We start from the raw sequence: 19,716 nt of genomic DNA, 5'->3' as shown, positions 1-19,716 counted from the left end.
TTTTTGGCTTTTCGCTTGGCAACACGGACTTTCAACTCCCTTCAAAGGTTTTCTATAGGGTTGAGATCTGGAGACTGGCTAGGCCACTCCAGGACCTTGAAATGCTTCTTACGAAACCACTCCTTCGTTGCCCTGGCGGTGTGCTTTGGATCATTGTCATGTTGAAAGACCCAGCCACGTTTCATCTTCAATGCCCTTGCTGATGGAAGGAGGTTTGCACTCAAAATCTCACGATACATGGCCCCATTCATTCTTTCATGTACCCGGATCAGTCGTCCTGGCCCCTTTGCAGAGAAACAGCCCCAAAGCATGATGTTTCCACCACCATGCTTTACAGTAGGTATGGTGTTTGATGGATGCAACTCAGTATTCTTTTTCCTCCAAACACGACAAGTTGTGTTTCTACCAAACAGTTCCAGTTTGGCTTCATCAGACCATAGGACATTCTCCCAAAACTCCTCTGGATCATCCAAATGCTCTCTAGCAAACTTCAGACGGGCCCGGACATGTACAGGCTTAAGCAGTGGGACACGTCTGGCACTGCAGGATCTGAGTCCATGGTGGCGCAGTGTGTTACTTATGGTAGGCCTTGTTACATTGGTCCCAGCTCTCTGCAGTTCATTCACTAGGTCCCCCCGCGTGGTTCTGGGATTTTTGCTCACCGTTCTTGTGATCATTCTGACCCCACGGAGTGGGATTTTGCGTGGAGCACCAGATCGAGGGAGATTATCAGTGGTCTTGTATGTCTTCCATTTTCTAATTATTGCTCCCACAGTTGATTTATTCACTCCAAGCTGGTTGGCTATTGCAGATTCAGTGTTCCCAGCCTGGTGCAGGGCTACAATTTTGTTTCTGGTGTCCTTTGACAGCTCTTTGGTCTTCACCATAGTGGAGTTTGGAGTCAGACTGTTTGAGGGTGTGCACAGGTGTCTTTTTATACTGATAACAAGTTTAAACAGGTGCCATTACTACAGGTAATGAGTGGAGGAAAGAGGAGACTCTTAAAGAAGAAGTTACAGGTCTGTGAGAGCCAGAAATCTTGATTGCTTGTTTCTGACCAAATACTTATTTTCCACCATAATATGCAAATAAAATGAAAAAAAAACAGACAATGTGATTTTCTGGATTTTTTTTTTCTCAGTTTGTCTCCCATAGTTGAGGTCTACCTATGATGTAAATTACAGACGCCTCTCATCTTTTTGTCACGGGGGCTTAGTTCAACTAAGGCTGAAATACCCGGGGCCCCTGTGGTGTCCCTTTTACTAGGGGAAACCCTGTCTGACCCTCAACCCAGGGTTTTTGCTGAAGGTGCAAATGCCTGAGCCTCCGACCTTTCCTTATCTCCTGCTCAGCCCTGCACTTAACCCTCCACCCTCCACCCAGTGAGGAGTCACACCACCAAAGCTCCCACACAAATAATGACAGACAGGGAGAACTTAAACTGCACTGTGCCGCACACACACAGGAATAAACAGTTATGTGAACAGGGCACAACTAAACACAAATATGGGAAGGAGAAAGGATAACGACGGATCATACGACACCAGATATGAATCTCTCTCTCTTGAACACCTCCACTCCAGACCGGAACCACTTGGTATGAAACACAAGCTATAATCGGCGACGCCCATATGCCAGTATGACTATTTAAAGACCGTGGGCGTGACTAACCTTCCAACCTGGTCTCCAGCAGGATTAACCCCCGAGAGCCAGAAGATCAAACCGGCGCCACTGAGGCTATAGTGGCTGGAGGTGGAACTACCTCTGCCTGCTGGATGCTGTGGTGTGAACAGCGTCCGACATGACAGTACCCCGTCTTCTACGAGGGACCCCAGGGCCCTCAAGACTCATAGGACCCGGCTTGTCCGGATGACGACGGTGAAAAGAACTGACCAGCCGATCCGCATGTATGTCTGAGGCTGGAACCCAAGACCTCTCCTCTGGACCATACCCCCGCCAGTGCACCAAATACTGAAGAGTACGGCGTACTACTCGAGAGTCCACCACCTTGGCGACCTCGAACTCTAACTCGCCATCCACCATGACTGGAGGTGGCATCGGCGTCGTGTCCACCAAGCCTACCACCTTTTTCAATAAAGCCCTGTGAAAAACGTTATGTATTCTGTACACCGCAGGAAGTTCCAACCGATAAGCCACTGGGTTAATGATGGCAGAAATCCTAAAAGGCCCAATAAACCTTGGACCCAGTTTTAAAGATGGGATTTTGAGTTTTATGTTCTTCGTAGCTAACCACACCCATTCACCCACACACAGGTCCGGACCTGGCACGCGTCTACTGTCAGCCACCCGTTTGTACCTGGCACTCATGCTCAACAAACGCTGTTTCACCCGCCTCCAGACTGATGACAATTGGGCTCCTAGCTGATCCTCCTCCGGGACACCCCCGGAGTCACCCTGACGTAAGGTACAAAACTGAGGATGTTGACCGTACACACAAAAGAATGGAGACTCTCCTGATGACTCTTGGCGGTGATTATTTAATGCGAATTCGGCCAGAGGAAGGAAAGTAGACCACTCCTCCTGGTTGTCGGACACAAAGCATCGTAAATACTGTTCTAGATTTTGGTTCATGCGCTCAGTTTGTCCATTAGACTGTGGATGAAACGCCGATGAATGTGACAACTTGATCCCCAACCTAGAGCAAAAAGCTTTCCAAAACCTCGCCACAAATTGCGTACCCCTATCAGATACTATGTCAGACGGTACTCCGTGGAGTCTGACCACCTCCTTCACAAATACCTGAGCCAAAGTCTTAGCATTGGGCAAAGAGGACAACACCACAAAATGCGCCATCTTTGAAAAACGGTCAACCACCACCAGGATGACCGTGTTCCCTGCCGAGGCTGGCAAGTCAGTGATAAAATCCATGGAGATTTCTGTCCATGGCCTATTGGGTACCCCCAGAGGCTGTAGCGTGCCAGCAGGACGGGTTCGGGGTGACTTAGCCCTAGCGCACGTGATGCAAGCTGCCACGTACGAGACCACGTCCTGCCGGATTTTGGGCCACCAGAAACGACGCGATACCAGCTCTAAGGTGCCCTTCACCCCTGGGTGACCAGCCAGTACCGAATCGTGGTGTTCCTTCAACACCTTAGGCCGAAGATGCAGGGGTACAAATGATTTGTTGGCGGGAAGTCCTGGTGGTACCTCCTCTTGGGCCTCGGCAATCTCCGCCTCTACCTCAGTCGTGAGAGCCGAGACCACTACCCCTTTCTGGAGGATGGGTACCGGCTCTTCCCGAGGTTCTCCCCCCGGAAAACACCTAGACAAAGCATCCGCCTTGGTGTTTTTAGCCCCGGGACGGTACGTCACAAGAAAATTGAAATGAGTAAAAAACAATGCCCAGCGAGCCTGCCTAGGAGACAGACGCTTGGCCGACTCCAGGTAGAGCAGATTCTTATGGTCGGTGATAACTGTGACCTGGTGAGCCGCCCCCTCCAAGAAGTGTCGCCATTCCTCAAAAGCCAGTTTGATGGCCAACAACTCCCTGTTGCCGATATCATAATTCCGTTCGGCCGGCGACAGCTTCTTGGAGAAGTAGGCGCATGGATGCATCTCGCTCAAGGACGAGCCTTGAGACAGTACTGCCCCCACTCCCACCTCCGACGCATCAACCTCTACCACAAAAGGTTTAGACACGTCTGGTTGCACCAGAATGAGGGCTGAAGCAAAACTATTCTTCAGACGCTCAAATGCACGTATAGCCACCTCAGGCCAGTTCGCCAGATCGGCACCCTTCTTTGCCATGTCCGTGAGCGGTTTGGCGACAGTCGAAAAGTGTTTTATAAATTTCCTATAATAATTTGCAAACCCAAGGAACCGCTGGAGTGCTTTCAGACTCTCCGGCCTCTCCCATTGCAACACCGCTTGCACCTTAGCGGTGTCCATTTTAAAACCGGCTGCGGACACAATATATCCCAAAAAGGGCAACTCCTGGACAAAAAATAAACATTTTTCCAGCTTAGCATAGAGCTGGTTCTCCCGGAGCAACTGTAACACCTGCCTAACATGCTCCAAATGAGTGTCCCGATCGCTAGAATAAATGAGGATATCATCCAGGTATACAATCACAAATCTCCCCAGGACATGAGCAAATACATCATTAATAAAATGTTGGAAAACGGCAGGCGCGGTGGTCAACCCAAACGGCATAACCAGACTCTCAAAATGACCCTCAGGAGTGTTAAACGCCGTCTTCCACTCATCCCCCTGACGGACCCTTATGAGGTTATACGCCCCCCTGAGGTCCAGCTTGGAAAACCATTTCGCCCCCGCTACCTGGTTGAACAAATCCGGGATCAACGGCATTGGGTAGGGATCACGGATAGTAATCTGGTTTAACTCTCGGAAATCCAGACACGGGCGTAACCCCCATCTTTCTTCTTAATGAAGAAAAACCCCGCGGCTACAGGCGAGGACGAAGGCCGGATGTGACCTTTGCGCAGACTCTCCGCGATGTAGTCTTTCAGAGCTTGTCTCTCAGGACCAGAAATATTAAACATCCTGGCCTTAGGTAATTTGGCCCCGGGTTTTAACCTAATAGCACAGTCATAGGCTCTATGTGGAGGCAGTTCTGAGCAACCCTTCTCAGAGAAAACATCCGCGAAATCCTGCAAAGCCTCCGGCAGGCTGGGCGTCACGGCGGACACACATGTGGCCAAGCAATTGTCTTGGCAGAAACCACTCCATTGTACTATGTCCTGAGTTTTCCAATCAATTACCGGGTTGTGCCTGGACAGCCATGGAAAACCCAGGACCATTTGAGCTGGCGAAAACAGCGATCAATACGTATCACCAAACTCATGGCAGACTCCAATGATGCCGGAGTCTCATACATCAGGAGGGCTTGTTTCACCCTCCCTGATACCCCATGAATAAACTGGCTCCGCAGTGCTGGGTCATTCCACTGTGTGTCTACAGCCCAGCGGCGAAATTCCGAACAATAGTCTTCTGCCAAGCGCTCCCCCTGGCGGAGGGCGCGGATTTTAGATTCCGCTAGAGCCAGTCGGTCAGGGTCATCGTAAATGAGCCCGAGGGCAGAAAAAACATTATCGACCGAATGAAATGTAGCAGAGTCAGCTGGTAAGGAAAATGCCCATGCTTGGGGGTCACCACTCAGTAATGACAACACCAGCCCTACTCGCTGGGCCTCATTACCTGAGGATATTGGCCGCATGCGGAAGTATAATTTGCAGGCCTCCCGAAATACGACAAATTTGCTGCGATCGCCTGAAAATCGTTCTGGCAGCGGAAACTTCGGCTCTGCACCGATACCTGCAGATGCCGTTTGCACCTTTGCTACTACCAGGCCCTGCTGCTGAACTGCCCCTTTCAACTTGGAGACCTGTATGGACAGCGCCGCCAACTGGCGGGTTATGGAATCTAATGGATCCATGGACTCCTGAAAAAATGTGGGCCGATTATAATGTCACGGGGGCTTAGTTCAACTAAGGCTGAAATACCCGGGGCCCCTGTGGTGTCCCTTTTACTAGGGGAAACCCTGTCTGACCCTCAACCCAGGGTTTTTGCTGAAGGTGCAAATGCCTGAGCCTCCGACCTTTCCTTATCTCCTGCTCAGCCCTGCACTTAACCCTCCACCCAGTGAGGAGTCACACCACCAAAGCTCCCACACAAATAATGACAGACAGGGAGAACTTAAACTGCACTGCGCCGCACACACACAGGAATAAACAGTTATGTGAACAGGGCACAACTAAACACAAATATGGGAAGGAGAAAGGATAACGACGGATCATACGACACCAGATATGAATCTCTCTCTCTTGAACACCTCCACTCCAGACCGGAACCACTTGGTATGAAACACAAGCTATAATCGGCGACGCCCATATGCCAGTATGACTATTTAAAGACCGTGGGCGTGACTAACCTTCCAACCTGGTCTCCAGCAGGATTAACCCCCGAGAGCCTGAAGATCAAACCGGCGCCACTGAGGCTATAGTGGCTGGAGGTGGAACTACCTCTGCCTGCCGGATGCTGTGCTGTGAACAGCATCCGACATGACACTTTTTAAGTGGTGGAACTTGCACTATTGCTGACTGACTAAATACTTTTTTTCCCCACTGTATAAAGGTCCTTTCTTACATAGAGAGATCGCTAAAGCATCACTGATTTTGTGACGAAACAGCGATCTCGCCAGCGATCTCGCTTTGTGTGACACGTACCTGCGACTGGCCCCCCTGCTGGATATCGCTGATCGTGCTCGAATGGCCAAGGCCATTTTTTCGTCGTTGGCGTCCCGCTGACCGGCATGCATCGCTGTGTTCGGCACCGACTAGCGACATCGCAGAACTCATGGACGCAGGCGGAAGTCGTCAGAATCGCTGCGGTGTGACAGGTAACAGCGACCCCCGACGGATCGCTGTGTCACTGCTGCGTCGCTGGAGAGAATTGCCTGTTTGGCAGCTCACTAGCAACGATTTAGCAATGCAACAGCGATCCTGACCGGGTCGTATTGTTGTCGGGATCGCTGGTGCATCGCTAAATGTAACGGGACCCTAAGAGTTAAGACTTCACCGACATTTGCCTGCTTGTATAACTATATATTTTTTATTTGTACGTCCCATGGTTGCACTGCCATTGAAATGTCAGTGATGGGTTTATGCATGTAATGTGGAGATGTATTGCTTTAGTGTGCCATCTGCAGACATTAAAATACAAACAATGCAGTTAAGAAAGCCTTGAAAGCATTGAAACCATATTCTGTCAAATTAGTAAATATATTTATACTTTATTTTATTACAGACATGACTTGGCCAAATTTCCACTGTCATCTTTAACGACGCACAAATAAATTAGCAAAATTGTTACAGCCTGTAATTATTTCACATGTTATAACGTGAGGAAATTTGCAAAACAAGACCTGCTTCAGGTATTCTATGTTTCATAGTATAACATAAAGCTGCCCTAATTTAATTATTCTCACCTTACATACTCTTCCAACTCGAGAGAATATTGTTTTTTCAGAGGCACTGCCTTCTGGGGATGCTTCCCGAAAGAAAAAGTAAATCTTGTCATCATCTGGATTATATGTGTCTGGTATGGAATAAGCACCAAAAAACTTTGCACCTATAATTTTAAGACATAGAAATCAGATTATGCTGGAGGTTGTGTTTGCTTTGCTTCTTCTGTACTTTACTGTAGAAATAGATTTATTTGCTCTTAAATAAATTATAACATCACTACCTTTCCTTTTATCCCGTTTGCCAATAATCAATTTTTTGTTCCATTTTAGTTTATTTGTTTAGTTTATTAATTTTAGTTGAGTTATGTTTTCAATTAATCTAGTTTATTAATCCCATCCAGTCACAATGATTCCTCACCTGTCTGAAGTGCAGCTAATCTATGGCCCCTTACCAACCTGAGAATACCAGCCTCCAGCTGTCTGCTTTAGCAAGGCTGGCTGTAAAAAATGGGCCATGCCATTTCTTAAAATTATTTATTTAAATGATTAAAAAAACAACGTGGGTATCTCTCTATTCTTGATAAACAATCTTGCTAACGCTGACAGCTGAGGGTTCCAGCCCCAGCTGTCAGTTTTGCTTGGCTGGTTATCAAAAATACAGGGGAACCCACGCTGTTTTTTTTTAATTAATTATTTTATAGCGCAGGTGTTGGCTGATGAATACTCCCATTTGCTGCCGCCTGCTCTTTCTGTTATTATTGGCAGCAGACATACGCTGATGGGAGCAGTAGTCTGGTCATCAGCCTGCGCTAGTGAACAGAGGTAAATTTTATACCTCCAATCACAGCTGCACGCTCATGCTGTCATTTTACAGCGTGGGAACCGTGGCTGTCTGACATGTGAAAATGATTTTACCGCCAATCAGAAGCAGCATTTGACATGCTGTCATGCACGTGTCAGCACAACAAACACCCGGTTATTGGGAGGCCGAACCCAAACAGTAACAGGGACTTCCTGGTAAAGTCTGTGTTCAGTGTCTGTGCCCGAACAGTAGGTGTTCGGTACGGACACCGAAGTTTACTGTTTGGGTTTGCCCATCTATAGTTGTGAGGCTATCATAACCTTTAATTATTTTATCTATTTTAACTGGATAAAACCCTATAGCGATTTTCTCTCTTTCTTAGTTTTCTTATCATGGTGTATAGGCACAGGTGAAAAGGTGGGCTCATAAAAGTCCATGATGGGATATCACTAGAATCCACCTTACAAGGGTTATTTCAAATTGTGCAATCAGTGAGTTTTGGACTTATGTACAATGGGGAAAATAAGTATTTAATACAGTGCCAATTTTGTAAGTTTTCCCACGTACAAAGAATAGAAAGTTCTATCATTTTTATCATAGGTGCACTTCAACTGTCAGAGAAAGAATCGAGTAGTAAAAAACAGAAAATCACATTGCATGATTTTTTAATAATTACATTTTATTTTATTGCATGGAAAAGTATTTGATCACCTACCAACCAGCAAGAATTCTGGCTCTTATAGACCTGTTAGTTTTTCTTTATGAAGCCAACCTACTCAGCAGTCATTACCTATATCAATTGAACCTGCTTGAACTTGCTAACTGTATAAATGATACCTGTCTACATACTCAATCAATCACACTCTAGCCTATCCACTATGGCCAAGACCAAAGAGATGTCTAAGATCACCAAGGACAAAATTGTAGACCTGCACAAGGCTGGGATGGGCTACAGAACAATAGGCAAGCAGCTAGATGAGAAATCAACTGTTGGTTTATTAATTAGAAAATGGAAGAAACACAAGATGACTGTCAATCGGCCCCAGTTTGGGGCTAAGTGCAAGGTCTTGCCTCGTGGGGTAAGGATGATTGTGAGAAATGTCAGAAATCAGCCCAGAACTACATGGGAAGACCTGGTTAATGACTGTAAGAGAGCTGGGACCACAGTCTAAAACATTACCATTACCATTATGCCATCATGGATTAAAATCCTGTAGGGCACACAATGTCCCCCTGCTCCTGACAGAACATGTCCAGACATTCAGGTATTTGAAGTTCACCAATGACCATCTGAATGATCCAGATGAGGCATGGTAGAAGGTCATGTGGTGTGGTCAGATGAGTCCAAAATAGAACTTTTTGGTATCAACTCTATCACTCTGTGTTTGGAGGAAGAAGGATGAGTACAACCCCCAAAACACTGTCCCGACTGCAAAGCATGGTGGGGAAAACATCATACTTTGATGGTGCTTTTCTGCAAAGGGAACAGTATGACTTCACAGTATTGGAGGGAGAATGTATCTCCAAATTTTGGCCTACAACCTCCCTCCTTTAGTAAGAGCATTGAAGAATTGAAGATGGGTTATGGCTGGGTCTTTCTGCATGACAATGACCCAAAACACACAGCCAGGGCAACTAAGCAGTGGCTCCGTAAGAAGCATTTTAAGGTCCTGGAGTGGCCTAGCCAGTGTCGAGACTTGAACCCAATAAAATAAATTTGGAGGGACCTGAAACCCAATTTTGACCAGCAACAGCCCTGAAACCTGAAAGATCTGTATGGAGGAGTGGGCCAAAATCCCTGCTGCAGTATGTGCAAACTTGTTCAAGAACTACAGGGAACGTCTGACCTCTGTAATTGCAAACATAGGTTTCTGTATCAAATGTTAAGTTCTGATTTTCTATTGTATTAAATTGCAAATTAATTATGTAAAAATCATACAATGTGATTTTCTGGATTTTTTTAAAGATTTTGTCTCTCACAGTTAAAGTTTACCTACGATAAAAATTAAATACCTCTCCATTCTTTGTAGGTGGAAAAAATTGCAAAATGGGCAGTGTATCAAATACTTATTTTACCCATTGTATATGTAATGACCCTGATAAGTAAGTGACACTACTTTTCTCACAAAGAGCAAGCATAGCTTATTGTCCTAAAGTTTTCCCGTATAAACTGTGGAATTTTTTCTTCACCCTATTCTTTATAATGTGCTACCCTGAAAATACTACAAAGAAGGGATAAATGGTGAATTTTTAACAACCTCGTTATTTTTTTTACTTTTAAATCACTTAAAAACAGTTATAAACAAAGTTACTACATTTTCAATTGCCTTATCTTTGTGACCTTTTATTAATATTGTACTGTTTCTAAAAAAGAAAATGTTACCATTAAGCCAGTAATGATCAGAGTTATCTGTTCTGATGAAATGATGTTCATTGGGTGGTCCAAGTGAACGAGTAAATGTTGTTTCTTTTCCAAGGAAATCTGAAGCTGTCCCAGCAAAAAGATACTTATCTGAAAACAATAATAGCAATACATTAGATAATGCCTACTTTTAATATTGAATTAGTAGAAACAACAAGGCACTCAAAAATTGATCAGTTCGTAGAAGGTGCACAAGTAGGGTCTCCAGCCCATGTAGTAAACAATACAAAAAATTGGCACTCATAAATTGGTGAAAAAATGATTTCTCTATTTATTGGCATCCAGATAGATATTTGCTTAACGTTTTCGGTCCAATAACGGACCTGCAACAGAGATTCTCTAAGAAATACTTACAGAAAGATAAGGAATTAATCTCCATGTTATAGACATTATATCTGAAGAGAATTATACAGTGGGGCAAAAAAGTATTTAGTCAGTCAGCAATAGTGCAAGTTCCACCACTTAAAAAGATGAGAGGCATCTGTAATTTACATCATAGGTAGACCTCAACTATGGGAGACAAACTGAGAAAAAAAAATCCAGAAAATCACATTGTCTGTTTTTTTTTCATTTTATTTGCATATTATGGTGGAAAATAAGTATTTGGTCAGAAACAAAATTTCATCTCAATACTTTGTGATATATCCTTTGTTGGCAATGACAGAGGTCAAACGTTTTCTGTAAGTCTTCACAAGGTTGCCACACACTGTTGTTGGTATGTTGGCCCATTCCTCCATGCAGATCTCCTCTAGAGCAGTGATGTTTTTGGCTTTTCGCTTGGCAACACGGACTTTCAACTCCCTTCAAAGGTTTTCTATAGGGTTGAGATCTGGAGACTGGCTAGGCCACTCCAGGACCTTGAAATGCTTCTTACGAAGCCACTCCTTTGTTGCCCTGGCGGTGTGCTTTGGATCATTGTCATGTTGAAAGACCCAGCCACGTTTCATCTTCAATGCCCTTGCTGATGGAAGGAGGTTTGCACTCAAAATCTCACGATACATGGCCCCATTCATTCTTTCATGTACCCGGATCAGTCGTCCTGGCCCCTTTGCAGAGAAACAGCCCCAAAGCATGATGTTTCCACCACCATGCTTTACAGTAGGTATGGTGTTTGATGGATGCAACTCAGTATTCTTTTTCCTCCAAACACGACAAGTTGTGTTTCTACCAAACAGTTCCAGTTTGGTTTCATCAGACCATAGGACATTCTCCCAAAACTCCTCTGGATCATCCAAATGCTCTCTAGCAAACTTCAGACGGGCCCGGACATGTACAGGCTTAAGCAGTGGGACACGTCTGGCACTGCAGGATCTGAGTCCATGGTGGCGTAGTGTGTTACTTATGGTAGGCCTTGTTACATTGGTCCCAGCTCTCTGCAGTTCATTCACTAGGTCCCCCCGCGTGGTTCTGGGATTTTTGCTCACCGTTCTTGTGATCATTCTGACCCCACGGGGTGGGATTTTGCGTGGAGCACCAGATCGAGGGAGATTATCAGTGGTCTTGTATGTCTTCCATTTTCTAATTATTGCTCCCACAGTTGATTTCTTCACTCCAAGCTGGTTGGCTATTGCAGATTCAGTGTTCCCAGCCTGGTGCAGGGCTACAATTTTGTTTCTGGTGTCCTTTGACAGCTCTTTGGTCTTCACCATAGTGGAGTTTGGAGTCAGACTGTTTGAGGGTGTGCACAGGTGTCTTTTTATACTGATAACAAGTTTAAACAGGTGCCATTACTACAGGTAATGAGTGGAGGAAAGAGGAGACTCTTAAAGAAGAAGTTACAGGTCTGTGAGAGCCAGAAATCTTGATTGCTTGTTTCTGATCAAATACTTATTTTCCACCATAATATGCAAATAAAATGAAAAAAAAACAGACAATGTGATTTTCTGGATTTTTTTTTCTCAGTTTGTCTCCCATAGTTGAAGTCTACCTATGATGTAAATTACAGACGCCTCTCATCTTTTTAAGTGGTGGAACTTGCACTATTGCTGACTGACTAAATACTTTTTTTCCCCACTGTATATCTGATGATGCTTAGAGGAAACGGGAAAAAATAAAAGACATAAATATAATCCATCAATTGCACATATTATCTAGCTTGGATACTTGTGATTGTACCATAAGTGCACGTGATCCGTGAAATATAGGCGTATATATAAAACGGTGTTAAGGAAAATAGCCAGAAGTTTATCCTTAGCAACTATTGACCGCACAGCACACTGACAGGCGCACTTCCCAATGCTGGATTGAGTCCAGCAAAAATACATAGCGCAGGCGCCAAGCGGCTGCATCATGTCACCGCTATGACGTGGTCTGGGGAAGTCCCCGCCGGGTTAAAAACCCGGGTAAAAGCATATTTGCATGGGCAGACCACACTTCAGATATGCACTGAACAATCAGTAATAGATGGTTCAATGTTTATAGACAGCTATTGTTCTCAGCAGCACAGGTCCTCTTAATGCACCAGGTCAATCGGGAAGAGCCGAGGTTAAGCACCAGAATATCATCCTCCTGCTGCCTGCTTTGACTTAGCTGGTAAATAAAAATAAGGGAGAACCCACATTATTTTCTTAAGGTCCACCCATTTTTAATAACCAGCAAAGCAGACAGCTGAGGGCTGATATTATTAGGCTGGGAAGGTCCATTGATATTGTCCCTTCCCCAGCATAATAAGACCAGCTCTTAGATGTCTGCTTTGACTTGGCTGGGAATAAAACTGTAGGTGTGACCTTACAACATTGTTTTCTTTAAATGATTTATTTAGGTTGGGTCACATGATGCGTCGGCCATTACTTAGCATGGCTGCAATGGAGCTGGAATTACCCATAGCCTTAAAGCTTGTTGGCTGTGCTGTAGCCTTTCAACAAGCTTTATTAGGCTGCCAAACCTGAACAGTAATACTGACAAAAAAGTAATAAGTCGATGTTCGGGGTTTGGTACCAGGCACTATGTGTCCCGTATGAAACCTGTACTTTACAGTTCGGATTCACTCATCCCTAACGTTCACCTTTTGCGCAATCACAAAAATCATTTCACCTGACAAATAAGTGTTTTACTTGTTTGTCAGATATTTGGCAGCCTGTTCAGACTGTTCAATTATCGCAAAGCAAGTGTTCCTAGAAAGACTTGTTTCATGATAATCATACATGTAAATACACAGAAAGTGTTCGATTTACATGCAGAATTACCAAAGGGGATATTAGACATTAAAAAGTGTCTTTTCAGAATGTGTGATGAAGGCAGGACAGATGCTCAAACGTCCTTTTTGTAACTTTTCTCTATTATATGGCCAAGACTGAGGACTGCCCTTTATTAATGTAGAATTTCCTAATAACGCATCTGAAAATAAATTGAAGTTCTTGTGGCTTGGTGCACGGAACTGCAATATTAAATAACCATAGGTAGGGGAAATTATTATAGCTATTTTCATTGTCTTTATTACTAAATATTTTTGCTTCATTAAACTGTCATCTAAAACAAATTGCCCTTGTCCGTGTTAATGCCATAGGCAAATACACATTTCCTTCCTAAGAAAACTTCCCCTCGTTTTTTTTTTCCTTAATGTTATATCCTTTAGACAACATCAGTTGGCTTTAAGGTATCAACTGTCAACCTATGAAAAGTGAATATCACAATGAATAATTGATGTTGTTTTTGTTAGCCACATTACAGAGCGAGGATAGCCCCAGTTTTGTCACTGACAAGCCTTTGTTGACATAACGATACATATGTATCTGTTCAGGGAAGTTCCTTGTGCAGGCACTGCTGTCTGAGAATTCTTTCATCTCTGTCTGTCAGATACGCATATAGTATAACATAAGTGGTTTAATTTTTCACACATGTACGGTGAAATGGAATAAATGGAGATTACAAGCTTTTTACTGCATGCTGTGATCCATGACAAATCCGGGATGTCTGTATCTTTCATCAATATTCAATAAACCATTTTTAAGCATGCTAAGAGATAAAAGCTTCTTTCGGGACAATAGTTTTCATTATGATTTCGGGTTCCACATAATAATCTTCATTATTACTAAGCATGTATTTTTCCAGTCAAATTCAACTTCAGCTTGGCAAGAATCTGCATATTTATATATATATATATATATATATATATATACACTAGCTATTGAACCCGTTCTACGCCCGGGTGGCAAGCATTTATATTGGTATATGGTCTCCATCCTGTTATGTGCTGCTTCCATCCTGCACCCTAAAGTGGCTGGATTGCTTTGCTGACATGTCTATAAAAATGGCGCCGGAAAGTACGGGCTACGCAGGTGCCGATACCGGCACCACAACACGCCCTCTCCTGACATCACAGCCTTATATCAAAAATTTCCGCCCATCAACAAAATGGCGCCTGAAGTGCGCTATACGCATGCGTCATTTCCGACAGGATTTATGTCCCGGCTTCCAGCCCGAAGAGACCCCAAGGCAATATCAGATAGGTAAGTTGTTGTGCCGGAGATTGCGGTATGCGTTCAGTGCTGACTAGTGTTGAGGGATACCGTCCGATACTTAAAAGTATCGGATCGGAATGGATCGGCCGATCTAAAAAAAATATCGGGTATCGCCGATTCCGATACCGGAAGTCCCATTCAAGTCTATGGGACTTCCGGTATCGGAATAAGAAAAACCCTATTTTTGCCTTGTACAGCCTCTCTGGGGTCTGTACGGGCCTTTCAGGGGGCTGTGCCGACTGCCCGGGGGTCTGTGCAGGCTCCGGGGGTCTGTGCCGACTGCCCGGGGGTCTGTGCGGCCTGCCGGGGGGCTGTGCCGGCCTGCCGGGGGGCTGTGCCGGCCTGCCGGTGGTCTGTGCAGGCTCCGGGGGTCTGTGCCGACTGCCCGGGGGTCTGTGCGGCCTGCCAGGGGGCTGTGCCGGCCTGCCGGTGGTCTGTGCAGGCTCCGGGGGTCTGTGCAGGCATCGTCTGATGGGACTACAAGTCCCATCGGGCGATGCCTGCTACCATGACAGTGATTGACACATTAGCCAATGATGGGACAGTTGTAGTCCCATCGGACGATGCCTGCACAGACCCCCGAAGCCTGCACAGACCACCGGCAGGCCGGCACAGCCCCCCGGCAGGCCGGCACAGCCCCCCGGCAGGCCGCACAGACCCCCAGGCAGTCGGCACAGACCCCCGGAGCCTGCACAGACCACCGGCAGGCCGGCACAGCCCCCCAGCAGGCCGGCACAGACCCCCAAAGCCTGCACAGACCCCCGGACAGTCGGCACAGACCACCGGCAGGCCGGCACAGCCCCCCGGCAGGCCGGTACAGACCCCCGGACAGTCGGCACAGCCCCCCGGCAGGCCGGTACAGACCCCCGGACAGTCGGCACAGACCCCCCGAAGGCCCGAACTGACGGCGCATCATGATGTGCACAGACAGCGCATCATGATGATGTCATTTCGGCAGCCAATCAGAGCCACAAAAGTGGCTCATTGCATTTTGGACTTCCGATTCCGGTATCCGATACGAAAAAAGTATCGGTACTCGGTATCGGAATTCCGATACGGCAAATATCGGCCGATACCCGATACTTGCGGTATCGGAAAGCTCAACACTAGTGCTGACGCATACTGCAATATCCTGAGCCACAATTCTCATCCCCGGATGCGTAACTCTGTGGGGTTCAGACTGTGCAGGCGCGCCGCGCTTGCGCAGTCTATAAAGGCTTCGGACAGAGTAACGCTCCTAGCATTATATTATAGATATATACAGTGCATATATATATATATATATATATATATATATATAGCTTTTGTGGGTAGGGTCTTCGACTCTGCTATGGTCACACCACTGCTCCTGCTGTTTTTATTATACTCCTGGTTTACACTTAACGCTGGCACCGTCCTAGCTGCGGGTGGTGCTTGCACACATTGATCTCCTGAAAGCCTTCAGGAAAATGATTGCATATGCACCACCAATGAGGCCATTTTACTGAAGATTGCCAGGAGATGAGTTTGTGCTTGCACCACCACTGGCACCATTTTCCTGGAGACTGCCAAGAAAACATTATGCGCAAGTGCTGCTGATGTGAGATTTGAACCAGTTGCACGATAAAAACAACATGAATAATGGAGGGGTTGTGGCAGAGCCAAAGACCCTACCCACAGTCCTGCTCTGATACACGAAGCTATGAGTATAAGAAAACTTCAAACTTTGATTACACAAAATTCACAAAACGATTTTTCACCACAGGTATCATTTTAATCAGTATCACAGCGCCAATATGGCCATGTATCCTTTACTTAGCAAAATGCTGCTGACAAGTACTCTTTAAGAATTCAAGCATCTATTTTTATTGCAGAACTTACTCTCATACTCACCAGAAGCTGTTTTCATCTTTTATTAGTGCAACTCCAGTCAGTCTTCTGCAGTTTCAGACTTACCGGATCACTTCAGTGTTTGCTGGATGATCCCGAATTTTCAAATGAATGTAAGTTTATGAAAGCCAGAACAAGGTTCTCACAGACTTACACTGAGAACTTGTGATCGTTACATCTGACTTCTGTTCAGTCAAAAGCTGCAGTCACAAAATGGTGCCGCGAGACTGGAGCAGCACTGGAAATGCCTGAAGACGGCAGCTGGTAAGTTTAATACTAGACTCAGGGAAATTAGATGCTTTAATAATGTTTTCAGTAATTAATATGTAATGCTATAATTGCTCTACAAATTTGTCTATCTCATATCTATCCAACATACTGTAGATGCTTGTATTTACCCATTGTCTATTTTTTTAAAAAAGAGGGCAGTACTCTTCTTGGAGGCTGAGTTCAAATCATTGGACTGAGGACAGCATTCCTCCAAAAAATAAGTTCAGAGAAAATCACTGCACATGCACAAGAAAAATAATGCTTCAGGTGAGTATTTATTGCTGATAGGTGAAGCGACAATTTAAACGACGTTTCAGCCAATCACTGGCCTTTATCATATAGTCGCCTTTTCAAAAAACCATCATGGGAAAACCAGGTAAGTAGTGTCACCGCAATAAAATATGATAAGACAGAGCCTATTGTGTCCAGTTTAGAGTCAATGCCCAGTGTATGCAGTGGGTTCAGGAGGAGCCGCTCTCCAGGGGGTATGGGCTTGATTCATTGGTGGCGCAGTGGAGGATGCAGACACTTCTGTGTCCCTGAAGTTTTTTTATTGTGGTGACACTACTTACCTGGTTTTCCCATGATGGTTTTTGAAAAGGCGACTATAAGATAAAGGCCAATGATTGGCTGAAACGTAGTTTAAATTGTCGCTTCACCTACCAGCAATAAATACTCACCTGAAGCATTATTTTTCTTGTACGTGTGCAGTGATTTTCTCTGAACTTATGCTTATGGAACCTCGGGTTCCTTTCACTGGCATCATTTCACAAAAAGTCGAGTGCTAACCATTTTTTCCTCTTATCTTTCTTCCAAAAAATAACAGCATTCCAAGTTGCATTGTAAAAAAATGGTGCAGTTTCTTTACACATATTATATGCAACATATTTGCTCCGTGATGGAACTTGACTCTTGGGAAGGCTCTATGTGGTAGGATAAAACTTAACGTTTGAAATGGAAAAAAGTACCCAACTTTTTTCAACTTGTAACTTGGTGTGCTGCTATTTTTGCATCTTTTTATCTCATTCACTATATAGGCAACACTTGTGACACAAATCTTAATGATTGCCATGCAGTCTGGCTTTGTAAACATTTGTGTATGATTGGGTTATTCTAAAGAGCTGGCGGCCATCATACTGTTAGGGGGAAGGGTGTGTTCATACATTATAGAATGAGTGAGACAACGGTGTGGACATTACACAGTTTGGGGGAGGTGTGGCGGTATCATACCATGTAACATAGTAACATAGTTTTGAAGGCTGAAGGAAGACCTTATGTCTATCTAGTTCAGCCTATTTTTAGTGCAGCCGTTCTGCATTGTTGATCCTGGGGAAGGCAAAAAACCCAGAGTAGAAGCCAATTTTCTCCATAGGGAAAAAAATTCCTTCCCCTAAGCTGGATCAATCATCTACCTGTAATATTCTGTTATTCGCAACCTTCTATACTGTTACTCACAAGAAAAGCATCCATTCCTTTCTTAAATTCATTCAGTGAGTTGGCCATCACCACTTCCTCAGGAAGAGAATTCCAGAGCCTCACTGCTCTTACCGTGAAGAACCCTCTTCTATGCTGGTGCAGAAATTGTCTTTCCTCCAAACGAAGAGAATGCCCCCTTGTTCTTGTCACAGTCCTTGGTACAAACAGTTCATTGGAGAGATCTCTGTATTGCCCACTGATATACTTGAACATATATATTAGGTCTCCCCTAAGTCTTCTCTTTTCTAGAGTAAATAGACCTAATTTTGATAACCTTTCTGGGTACTGTAGTGAACCAACTCCATTTATCATTTTAGTAGCCCGCCTTTGAACCCTTTCAAGTTCAGTAATGTCTTTCTTGAGCACGGCGTCCAAAATTGCACACAATACTCCAAGTGTGTAGAGAGCAATGGTTGTAACATACTAAGTGGGTGTGTGGATGCATCATACTGTTGATCAGGGTACATCTATGCTTATTACATATAATTAAGGCTGACCTAACAGGAACAGTATGAATAGCTGGTTTTTATAAAACAATATTAAAAAATATTATATAAAATAATAATAATAATAATAATAATAATAATAATAATAATAAAAATATCAGAATTAAATTTGGCCTGTAATTTTGGCCCTATACAAAAGGTATCTCATGTAGTCCTTTGGAAAAAATAATTCCCTACCTTTTACATAATCCATATAATATAGCTCAGGGGCAGACATACCACCAGTGCAGCTGCATCAGGTCTGGAGGTCGAGGGAGGTCCCTGCAGGGCAGCTCCAATGAGGGCATTCTGGCCTGTTTCTCTGGCCCTGAGGCTTCAAGGGGCCCATGGCCACATTGCCCTCATGTGCGGCGGGCAGGGAGTGATCTCTGCATCTCCGCTGCCTACAGGAGAAAATGGCAGTGGAGTGGAGCTGCAGGCATCCGTCCTCTGTTTCCTGCCCGCACCTTCTGTCTGACACAGCTGTGCGGCTGCATGACATCAGCATTCAGTGTGTGCCTTTGTCTGAGAGAAAGCGTTCAGCGTGTGGCTTTGTCAGAGAGAAAGTTACCAGCAACGATGATGCTACGGCTGTGGAGGAATGAGCGAAGAGGTAAGTGGAGTTGTGTGTGTGTGTGTTTTTTTAAAAATACAATGGGGATGGTGGAGAGGACAATGATGGAGGTGGTAGGGGAGAGGGCAATGATGGAGGTGGTGGAGAGGGCAATAATAGGGGTGGTGGAGAGGACAATGATGGATGTGAGGAAGAGGACAATGATGGGACTCGGGGAGGAAGACATTGAGGGATGTGGGGGCTTGAGATGGTAGTAAAGAGGAACTTATAAGGAACTTATGAGGAGGGGATGGGGAGGAGGACATTAGATATGGCTGAGAAATAAATTTGGTGGTGGAGGAGGGTGTTAAGCCTCTGATAGTGTCCTCCTCCATCTCACAATTCATTGTGATGCTATCGGTAATTTAAAATT

General features: G+C 44.9%; 1 protein-coding gene across 2 annotated transcripts in view; it reads right to left on the bottom strand.

The window, feature by feature from the left end:
- The window catches only part of SEMA3D (semaphorin 3D), a 286,427-nt gene that overhangs the window by 101,561 nt on the left and 165,150 nt on the right, over nt 1-19,716 (bottom strand). For both annotated transcript variants that reach the window (XM_073551303.1, XM_073551302.1), the window contains exons 7-8: nt 10,132-10,260; nt 6,968-7,110 (exon numbers count right to left, since the gene is read on the bottom strand). In XM_073551303.1, the coding sequence (XP_073407404.1) occupies nt 6,968-7,110; nt 10,132-10,260 (272 nt within the window). The remainder of the gene's footprint in view (nt 1-6,967; nt 7,111-10,131; nt 10,261-19,716) is intronic.

Source organism: Dendrobates tinctorius, unplaced genomic scaffold (genome assembly GCF_039654945.1).
Source record: "Dendrobates tinctorius isolate UK_male_01 unplaced genomic scaffold, ASM3965494v1 ptg000174l, whole genome shotgun sequence".
Lineage (NCBI taxonomy): Eukaryota > Metazoa > Chordata > Amphibia > Anura > Dendrobatidae > Dendrobates > Dendrobates tinctorius.
Note: the sequence above shows the minus strand (reverse complement) of the source record. Positions and strands in the feature narration are given on the sequence as shown.